The sequence below is a fragment of the Amblyomma americanum genome, chromosome 1, assembly GCF_052857255.1.
Source record: "Amblyomma americanum isolate KBUSLIRL-KWMA chromosome 1, ASM5285725v1, whole genome shotgun sequence".
Taxonomy (NCBI): Eukaryota; Metazoa; Arthropoda; class Arachnida; order Ixodida; family Ixodidae; genus Amblyomma; species Amblyomma americanum.
In genome coordinates, this window is record NC_135497.1 from 333,740,592 (window position 1) to 333,751,263 (window position 10,672).

Here is a 10,672-nt window from a genome sequence, read left to right on the forward strand (position 1 = left end):
TAATCCGCTCTGCATCTCCTACGGCTTCTGCTCATTTTGCGGCTCAAGCAATTCCACTCTGGTAAACATCGCTTCTTTGTTTGAAGCCCAAAAGAGAGCGCGCGAATTGCGCGAGCCAAAAACACTCGCGACATTATTCTACATGCCAGGTCTTCGAAGACGGCGGACGTCCAACAATTTATCATTGCGCAGTCTTTCAACGAAGAAAAACTGCTTAGCTAAGCCGGCCGCTGATTCACCCGGTAGTGCGTGGCACAGATATCAGAAAGTCCGCACTGCGCACCCCGATTCCGTAACTGAATCGAACAGCACCGCTTTCAGTCAGGCTGTCCACTATTTCTGCCAGCTTGCAAAGACAAAATCAAAAGCGCCGAAGAAGACTCTGGAAGGTTCCTTTAATTCATTTCCCTACAGTTGACAGGGTTATATTTACGGTACGCTATTTTTCGTGCCGTCTGGGGCAAAAGCTATTTCTCGCTCGGCTGCTCGCGCTCCGGCCTGCGGCGTCCGCTCATTGACGCGGGCTGGGGTAGACGCGCAGGCTGGCGCCGCGCGGCGCTATCGCTCCTTGTTGGGCAAAAGGGAGCCGGTTTGCGCCGCCCGCTCCACGTGACGCGGTGCGCCGGCGCGTCTATAAAGGGCGCGTCGGAGGGCCCGGCGCGCCACACTTACGTCCGCTACGAGCGCGTTACAGTTCGGTGCGGAGAGTAAGGGGAACCGTTCCTTCCTGCAGCAGCCATGGTGAGTGCTCTTCGCTCCGGGCCTTTTCTCCCACCAGGAGGTGGCGCTGCTGGACTGCCGTTATTGCTGCGGAAGGGCGACTGAAGTTTTTCATTCTCCCCGTCGTTTTCTTCTAATTTTGCGTGTCGTTTCATTCCAGCGTTGTCTTTGCTTTCGTCACCTGTCTGCTTTCGCAGCGATCTTTCATCCAGCCATTTCTGTAACGCTCTCGTAGTCTCTCGTTCTGTGATCCTGAAGCGAGAAGCTACGCAGTGCCGTCATTGTCTGCACACTTTTAACATTCATTCGCGCGAGATTCATCTGCTGCTGAGGGTGTGACGGTGGTAGCCTGCTTAAGGCAATGGACTTTATATGTAGGGGCACCCTAGAAGAGAGCGGGGCTTCAGGGGTGTTAATACGGGAGCGGTTCCCTGTATCGTCATAGCTGGGCGCGGATGCGTCCGTGTTTCTCTGCACGGCACGTGTGTCGGGGGAATGCCGCTGCGTTCGCTAGCAAGTCTGCTTCCATATTTGGGGCTGCTATCGAGAGGCCTTGGCCGCTATCTCTTCGACCCTCCGAACGAGCAGCGCTTTGTGCAAGATAAGCCGTCCACACTGCATGCATGTGGGCGCGCATTGTTCATGACTGGCTGGCGGTTTCCACGTCAGTGCTCGAACCCTTCCGTGGTCACAATCCACAGTGGATGGCAGTCATGCCGGAACTGTCGAGAATCGGCATGAAGCCACTCCTTTCATTTTTTTTTTCTGGCGGCAAAGTCGACACATCCGGCATTAATTAAGCTCGAAGCTTGTATTTTTTTCTTGAAACGGAGCACGTTGCGTGCGATGCTTATTACCCCCCCCCCCACCATTTCCGCCTTTTTTTTACCACATTGTTGTTACCACAGGCGCAGATATCGGTAGCAATGATGACATTGCCCACCGTTGCAGGCAGCCAAGAACCATATTCGGATTAAGATTATGCAGCATTTAAAAAGCCCTTTCAAGTACAAAAAGGTTCCTGTAGGACTGTAATTAGTTCCTATAATTGCATTTACACGGCTTGTTGTAATTAAGAACCTGTAGCAGTACTGCCATTAACTCCGATGCATTGAAAACTACATTTCTCGTTCGTGCTCTCGGGGAAGCTCTCACCCTAGGGAAACGGAAGCTACGTGGCCAAAGGGCACATAAAGCCATGGTGCCATGCGATTGTGGGCGTGGCAGTGTGCGCTGTTTGGCTCATGCGTTTTACGAGTTGTGTGAGCCAGAGCTGCACACGCCGCAGCATGAATGAGAACAGCAGTTTTGAATGCCTCAACAGCGGAAAAGAATAGTCTGACTACGAATTCTCTATTACGATGAAGTGCCCAGCTATAACAAGTTCCGCAGCAGGCATCGGTCAATGACCTCACTAATTAACACTTTTTCTCGTTGTCCTGAAGCGTTACTGCGTTCACACTACATTCCCAAATAATTTTGTTTCCACTTTAAGAAGCCTGTTTATTTTTTTATTTCTCTCTCCCGCTTTACTGGGACAGTGGTTGATATGTAATCTGGTTGCGTTGCATTGTTTTTCCTGCGTAACAAATGTAAAGCTAAACCGAAGCACAGCTTCGCGTGAAAAATCGGGAGTTTGATCGACACTGCACAGGTGCTTTGCGAGCGGCAGCTTTCTCTCCATTATCCTTTTATGGCGCGCGGCTCCGTCGGACGTCTCAAGGCCGCCCACTGCCACCCACAGCGGAACGACTCATTCAAATGCCCCGCTCGTCCGGCCGAGAATCGGCACGCGCCCGCTCGCCTACAACTTCCTCCTCCTTAGCCTTTCGGGGGGCTCCATCGCTTTTACTTTGCACGTTTTTTTATGCAAATACCTGCCTTCGCCGTGGAATAGAACGCCGTGATGCGCTGTTCACGGCTGTTTCTTTTTTTTATTCTCCGCATATATAAACCCCTCGCAGCCAGCAGTCGTCACGAGGGTCTCGCCGTGCTGCTGCCACGGGCCATTACGCCATTTGTGATCATGACTACGTTACGAATATTTTTTTCGTCGTGCACAGCTAGCGGGCCATGAGAGTAACTGCCAGGTCATTGATCCACTCCTAAACGGAAACCTCTGGGCCCTGCCGTATTTAATCGATAGCCACGCTTGGTTTTCGCATGTCTGCGAACATGTATTTCAATTAATTTATTATTAGGTCAAGAGTGCTTCCTAGAGCATCATTGAGAAAGCGATGACCAACCCCTGTATTTACTGCCCACTAAGGCAAAGAAACTTCACGCGCTGCAGTGGCCTCTCCATTCAGACGGGCCGGCAGGCTTTTTAACTGTGTGACGTTACTCCTCTTAGACTTCCGACCTTCCAACATTTCTCGCTCCTTTTCGCTTTCTCCCAGTGGTGGGTAGCCAGTTGACCTCTTTTTAGCCTTGCTACCTTTCCGCTCTGTTCCCTTGGGCTTCATGTTCGAGGTCACTGGACGAGCAAGCATTGTCGTTCCCCGTCGCCACTAATTTACCTCGCTGTCTTCCTTTCGCAGAGGGAGTGCATCAGCGTCCACATCGGCCAGGCCGGCGTCCAAATCGGCAACGCTTGCTGGGAGCTCTACTGCCTGGAGCATGGCATCCAGCAGGACGGCCAGATGCCCAGCGACAAGGTCTCCGGGGGCATCGACGACTCCTTCAACACCTTCTTCGCCGAGACTGGCGCTGGTCGCCATGTCCCGCGCGCCGTGTTCGTCGACCTCGAGCCGACGGTGGTTGACGAGGTCCGCTCTGGCGCCTATCGCCAGCTGTACCACCCCGAGCAGCTCATCTCCGGCAAGGAGGACGCCGCCAACAACTACGCTCGAGGCCACTACACCATCGGCAAGGAGATTGTCGATTTGGTGCTGGACCGCATCCGCAAGCTGGCCGACCAGTGCACAGGCCTGCAGGGCTTCCTTGTCTTCCACAGTTTTGGCGGCGGCACTGGCTCCGGGTTCACCTCGCTCCTCATGGAACGCCTCTCGGTCGACTATGGGAAGAAGTCCAAGCTCGAGTTCTCCATCTACCCAGCACCGCAGGTACGCATTTATGCGTATTCGCCATCTTAAAACTGCATTGTACTGTGACATTTAGTTTGCGGTAGTCCACTACCAATCGATACGAGCCATCTGGCTTTTCCACCAATAGTGCTGGTGCTCCCCAGGGTGACTTTGAGTGTTCTACAATGCCGCGATCAATCAGGTCCTGCACCTGCCGCTCCATCTCCTCACGTTGGGAGTAAGGAATCCTGTACGCACGCTGGTAAACGGGCGATGAAGTGCCGGTTTCTATCCTGTGCTTTATAACGCCACAGCAGCCCAAATCCAGGTTGGACGCGGCGAATACCTCCGAGTAGTCGTTCAGCAAACCAGCCAGAGCCTCCCTCTCCTTGGATTTTACGTGAGAAAGATCGAACGACACCTTTGGAGCAGCCGAAGGACTAGCATGCTCTACAGTTGCGAGTACCGTATCGGTGGGCTCACGTTGCTCTATCGCAGAGGTGAAGAAAGCCAATGTTTTGTTCTTGGGAAGGCTCAGTGGCTGCTGGCTACAGTTAACCACCCGTAGGGGCACTCTGTGGGCGTCATTAACTGTCACGAGGCACGCGGCTGCCTTCAGGCCATTGCTGAGAGAGTCGACCGGCTCAAGCACTCCCACGGCGCCGCTCTCTACATCTGAAGGCACAAACGCGTACAAAATGTGCTCCGACCAAGGAAGGACGACCGCCTCCTCGACCAGCCGGACGGCAACCCGCGAATATACCTTCTCCAATGATCCCACTGTTTGACGGGTGTCAATATCGGTAATGCGAATCTCAGCCCCTCTCCTGTTCAAAAACGGAACTTTTGAGCCGCCCGCATTAACCTCTTCCTCAGAGAATGACACTACTACCTTCCCTTTTCTCAAAAAATCCTGCCCTAATATACCTGACACTCCGTTTGGCAGAGACACCGTGTCCGGGCATACGTAGCAGGGGTGCTCCAATGCAATTCCGCCGAGAGAGAAGTGTAACCGGTAGAGTCCACTTATGCCAAGAGGATCCCCCGTTATGCCTACAAATTTGGTTGCCATACCACCAGACGCTTCCAACACCTCGCGGTCCCCCTTCCTTCGAAGCGTGTTAAAACTGCTCTCCTTAAGCAATGTCACCTTTGACCCCGTATCTATCAACAATTCCATACAACAACCATTTAACTTGCAACGCACAACAGGGCATGCCTCGTCGGCCACACAAACTACCACCACCTCATCATCTACTGCTCCCTCCCCACGCTCCTCAGGCTGGGGAGGACTAACTAGTTTTTTGTCTCGGTATCTGGAGCCCCGCTCTAGGCTTGCTTAGGGCGTGTCTCGCCTGCTTCTCTTTGTGGCTCCCCACGGCGCACGTTTTGGCAGAACCTGGCGATGTGTCCGCAACCCTGGCAAGCGAAGCATACGATTTCTTCAAAATCTCGCATACCGCGCCTGTAGCTTTGTGGCGGTCTCCGGTTTCCAGCGAATGGGCGCTGTTGAGCGCGCGCTTCAACCTGGCATTCTACCTGCTGAGATAGCAGCTGTTCTAAGCGATCTAACCGCTCTGTCAAGAGAGCAACCTCAGGGTTGAGCACCGCTCTCTCTATGACGCGTACTCTCGCTGCGGCTGTCGTTAACGCCTCATTTTGTTCCTCATCCAATGCGGCCTCCACGGCTTGGTCGAAATTGCTCGGCTTGCGCGAGAGCACGAACCGGCGCACGGGGTCTTGCAGACCAGCCACGAACAAAGCGGTCATTTCCTCTTTAAGTAGATCCTCCGCGTATTTCTTCCTTAGCTGGTCTCCTTCCTCCTCCCTGCTTAACGTATCGCGTGCTAGGCGCTGAAGCCGCGACGCAAATGTTCGCACGTCCTCCCCTACCATCTGTCCGGCGTCACGGAACCTCTGTACCCGCACGTGACGTGGTTCAGTGTCGAAATGCTCAAACGCGAGCTTCTTAAATTCCGCAAATGATTTTGTGGATTTTACTTTTTCGTCTCGCCATGCAAAATCATGAGCAGCTCCTGCCATCTTACACCTCGCCATTCCCAGCATTTGAGCATCGGACCATCCCCCCATTTTCCCAATCTCTTCTAGCATGGAAAAGAAATCGCAGATTGGAACCCCTGTCTTATCTCCCGTAAACGTCGGAATGACGCTTCCTAATGCCAGCATGCTTGCTCCGAGCAACGGCTGTGGAGTGGGAGCTCCCTCAGATACAGTCATTTTTTTTTTTCAAGCCCTCCAGTGCCTCAAGCCTCTCAAATGGGGGTAAAAGTCCCACAATCAGTCCCGTGATTCCCTTTTGATTACAATTTTGAAGTCATGAATGTCACAGCATTCAGAGGACATTTGCTTTTGAGACCCCACTTCTGACACCAGTGTGATGACCCCCATAATGCGCAGGTCCACACGGGACGGAGAGGCAAAGAGACACCGTATGGCTCAGTTTAAACAAACAGGTATATTCAATAATTACACATGGTTAAGGTTATACATCAGAGGCTGGGGCGTCCGAGCTTACGTGCCGACGACTTCATGGGGGCGATGGAGTGGCTCCGGAGTTGGGCTCGAGCGGTTGCTGGCAGAAGCTGCACGCCGTCGGGCTTCGGCGCTGAAGGCCCTCTTCGCTAACGATGTCGTCCTGGGCGTGGATGCAGTAGAATTTCAATAGTCGTCCGTTTCTTCGAGGATGGATCACAAACCCTTCCTCTAGCGTCGTTCGGTTTGGAAGATGAACAGGAGGCGAGCTTGTAGATGATGACAGCAGAGCATAATTTTACAACAGAACAAACTTTGCACTACTTTACTCATCGACCGGGCAGGTTAGTGCCTAAGTAGCATCACATTACATGCTAAGCATGGAGCCCCAGCTCAGACTGAACTGCATCCGTTTACATGCGCTTTTAAGCACTTGATTAACAAAGGACTAAGGGCGGTCATTTCCAGTGGCCCGCCCAAAGCATCAATTCTCCAATCCAAAATAACATGCGAGATGGGGACCACCCCTTGGGCTGGGCTTAGCCTCGACCCCAGAGTCTGTTAACAATACAGACTAAATAAACAACAAAAACGCCACCACTCTCTCTCAAGTGAGAGTATACACAGGCTCTCTCTTCGGAGCTAATTCACTAGCGCCTGTCTTTCCACATTCTTGGCGAGTACTGCCTGTCCGCCATGACAGGTGTCCGTCGCGGCCCTTCTGGGAAGCTGTGGGTGCCTTCCCGGCGATAGCCCACGACAAAGGGGGGGGAGGGAAAGAATGTCGTCTTCGCGGTTTCGCATAGCGTCGGCTGTGGTACGGCGCGCTCTGGCCCGCTGACAGCTTCCTTGTCCTGGAATGTAACCGGAAATTGGGGAGGATAAAGCCTGTTTCCCCGGGGCGGCGGCGGGACCGGTTTTTCTGGTCGTCACTCAAAGAGCATGGCTGGGTAATTGATGATGCCGCTGTCACGGGTCTCCGTCTATGCCGCGCCGTCGAACGTGGATCCTCGTATCACACACGGAATGTCACAGTACACAGCTTGCCTCTGTACCACAGATACTGCTAGAGCTCTACGAATTCAGATTACTCTACGTGCACAAGGTGCATTAAGTTCCAAGGCAACAGGATCTGCTTTCGAGCTGTTTAAAGAGCCATTTACTCTCAGAGTCGTACTCCCCAGGGCACTACTTGATCCTGGCGAGTAGGTGACTTACGGGCTGCCGCAGAAGGCTGTCGCTGAATATTAAGAGTAACCTTCCAAAAGGTCGTAGGCACTGGTAACTTTCCATTTGTTCCAAGCACTGGTTCGTGCATTCTCTAAGCTCTCACTCTGCATCTCGTTAAAGGTCGCAGGGTAACCTTAAGCAGGATCATTCTCGCTGCCCGCGTCAGTTTCTTTGTCTACAACATTGTCTTCGTCCATGAACAGGTCTCCACTGCTGTTGTTGAGCCCTACAACTCCATCCTGACCACGCACACTACCCTGGAACACTCGGACTGCGCTTTCATGGTTGACAACGAAGCCATCTACGACATCTGCCGCCGTAACCTGGATATTGACCGGCCCACGTACACCAACCTCAACCGCCTGATCAGCCAAATCGTCTCTTCCATCACAGCCTCGCTTCGCTTCGATGGCGCCCTCAACGTAGACCTCACCGAGTTCCAGACCAACTTGGTGCCTTATCCCAGGTTTGTGTCCCTTTGCTCTAAACTTAATCTGCCGCATCTATAGTATGGTTACCAGCTACACATTTCACCTGATCCAGTAATCTGCAGAGTATATACCGGGTGTTTCAACAAACTTTCAAGTTTTCAAAAATAGGCTTTTTGGGGTAAAAATATGGCTTTTGCGGCAGTCCTACCAGTGTCGACGGATACCAGAAATCCGATGATTCGTCTTTAGTAAGCTGGTTAACCAGTTTTTAAGAATTAACTTTTTAAATAATAGTTATGCATTTAGTTGCAATTAGATTTGTAGCCAGTCGTTACCAATAGCCATATCATTTTTTTTTAGAATTTCGATAGCGCGATTACCTTTGGCGCTGTGGCTCGACAAAATATGCTTTTTCGGCTAGTTACGTGCACTGGAGGGGTTGTTTTGCCTGCCTGTTTTCTAAAGCGTATGCATTTTCGCGCGATGACGCCAAATTTTGTCCAGCCACAGTGGCGAGGTAATCGTTATTAAAATTATAAAAAAACTGATATGGCTATTACTAACGACCGGCTACAGATCTCCAATTGCAAATAGGCGCCTAACTCTCCTAGTTAAAAAGTTGATTAATAAAAATTGGTTAACCAGCTTACTGCTTAACGCGATTCACCGGCCTTCTGGTGTCTGCCAACACTGGCAACACTATGACGCAAAAGCCATATTTTTACCACAAAAAGCCTATTTTTGAAACTTTTTGAAGGTGTTCGCAGGAACACCCGAGAAGAGTGCACTTGCCGGGCTTTGTTGCTTTAACTTTCTTAGAGGTATATTAGCTTTTCTGCGTGCTTTAGTTTTCCTTACGATTTTTAAGGCGTATTAATAATTTAATATTTTACATCTTCCTTTTTAATTTCCGCAGCCTTTGTTCTACGCGTGCCGGAAATTTGTTCACAGTTCAATTTTTTTCTGCCCTTCACAGGCGTTCTTTTCTGTCGGCAGAGGCACGAGCATATACGGCCGGGTCAGATTGGCGCTTCGTATTTTCCGTACCTTCTAAAGCTGCCTGGCTGAGTCGTACAGCGCTTCACCTAGCAAGCGTTTCTCGTTTTAATGTGTGGCCGCTCAAGTTTCTTTACATTCAGGTGTACAAAAGCTTGTCTTCAAAAATAGAATCATTTGGCAGTTAGCGCCTGTTTGAGTTCGGTTTTCTTTTGTACCGTCCCCACGGCTGCTTTCCTGAATATTTCACATGAAGCAACAACTGACGCAGTCTAATTTTTCTTAAAGGGTGTAGTCGAGGCAGAAGATGGTTCTGTTCTTGTTCTTGCACATCTATAATGGGCAGGTCTCATAACTTTGACACATAACCGTAGCGCAGTTCTCGCAAAAGCAAGCACTGCATACACCACAGAACTAGTGCTCTGGCTGAGAGACTGGCATTGTTAAGCATGATTCAACAGCAATGGGCTCAAGACTCTCTTCAAACCCGCTTCTGTGAAATAAGCGAACTCATCCCGCTCTGTAATGGTTTCGTCATGAATTCGACAGTGTATCTACAGTAATTATGCGTCGTGGAGAGCCGCAGCTTGCTTTCATTCCGGTGGCAGTTCACTCTCCTAGTTTTCGTTTGTCGCTTCACCGCAACTGTTCTGGTCATGAAACCTCTACTGTCTTTCATAGATGCATTCAGAGATGAACACTAGTTTCATAACTGTCCGGGATAATTGGCTTTCACCAGCGCTCTGCCCTTCGTACGCCAGTGTGCTTGGACTTTTAATGTCTTTTGGACTATCTCTCTCGTTCCAGGCGAGGTGACAGGCACAGAGGTCTGATTTTCTGTTCCTTGCGTTCAGCACTATTCACCGCTCTATCGCATTGGCCTTGATACCGACTTGTTCCGTGACAACATTACGGCTTCACCCTGAATGCAGGATCCACTTCCCGCTGGTGACTTACGCCCCCGTCATTTCCGCCGAGAAGGCCTACCACGAGCAAATTACCGTCGCGGAGATCACCAACGCTTGCTTCGAACCGGCCAACCAGATGGTCAAGTGTGATCCGCGCCATGGAAAGTACATGGCCTGCTGCATGCTGTACCGGGGTGACGTGGTGCCCAAGGACGTCAACGCTGCCATCGCGGCCATTAAAACCAAGCGCACTATCCAGTTCGTCGACTGGTGTCCGACAGGGTTCAAGGTGGGCATCAACTACCAGCCGCCAACCGTGGTTCCCGGTGGAGACCTGGCAAAAGTTCCGCGAGCTGTCTGCATGCTTTCCAACACGACTGCCATTGCCGAGGCTTGGGCGCGGCTGGACCACAAGTTCGACCTCATGTACGCCAAGCGTGCCTTCGTTCACTGGTACGTGGGCGAGGGCATGGAGGAAGGAGAATTCTCCGAAGCCCGTGAGGACATGGCCGCCCTCGAAAAGGACTACGAAGAGGTCGGCATGGACTCCAACGAGGGCGCCGACGAGAGCGAGGAGTACTAGGCCTTGGCCCATGCTCTCGAAACTTCCACTCGGGAGAATTAAAAGCCTGAAACTGGTTCAAGTGGCTTTGATCTGTACCTGTAGCTACTGGCGCTTTTCACAGTGCCGCTCCGACTTTTTTTTATCTATATGTATTCCGCCGCAGGCCGCTGTCTGTTTTACACGTTGCATATTCTCCCCATACCCATTCCCCAGTTTAATTATGCGTACTTAAAAAAAAAAGAAAGGCCACCAGCGTCTGGAAGACGTTGAAGTAACGAGCGTTAGCTATTTGGTTTACTACGT

At 51.4% G+C, this 10,672-nt stretch overlaps 1 protein-coding gene across 1 annotated transcript; it reads left to right on the plus strand.

The window, feature by feature from the left end:
• The first annotated feature begins 603 nt into the window (after positions 1–603).
• Positions 604–10,443, plus strand: LOC144115513 (tubulin alpha-1C chain-like). Its single transcript, XM_077649923.1, has 4 exons — positions 604–741; positions 3,261–3,785; positions 7,673–7,935; positions 9,829–10,443. Exons 1-4 carry the CDS (start codon positions 739–741, stop codon positions 10,385–10,387), a joined length of 1,350 nt encoding a protein of 449 aa, XP_077506049.1. The 5' UTR covers positions 604–738; the 3' UTR covers positions 10,388–10,443.
• The last annotated feature ends 229 nt before the right edge of the window (positions 10,444–10,672 follow it).

What these genes read in the sequence shown, in the direction of transcription:
- LOC144115513 (XM_077649923.1), top strand. An exon ending in CCATCTACCCAGCACCGCAG is followed by an intron (nt 3,786 to 7,672) that starts GTACGCATTTAT and finishes GTCCATGAACAG; the next exon opens with GTCTCCACTGCTGTTGTTGA. An exon ending in AACTTGGTGCCTTATCCCAG is followed by an intron (nt 7,936 to 9,828) that starts GTTTGTGTCCCT and finishes CCCTGAATGCAG; the next exon opens with GATCCACTTCCCGCTGGTGA.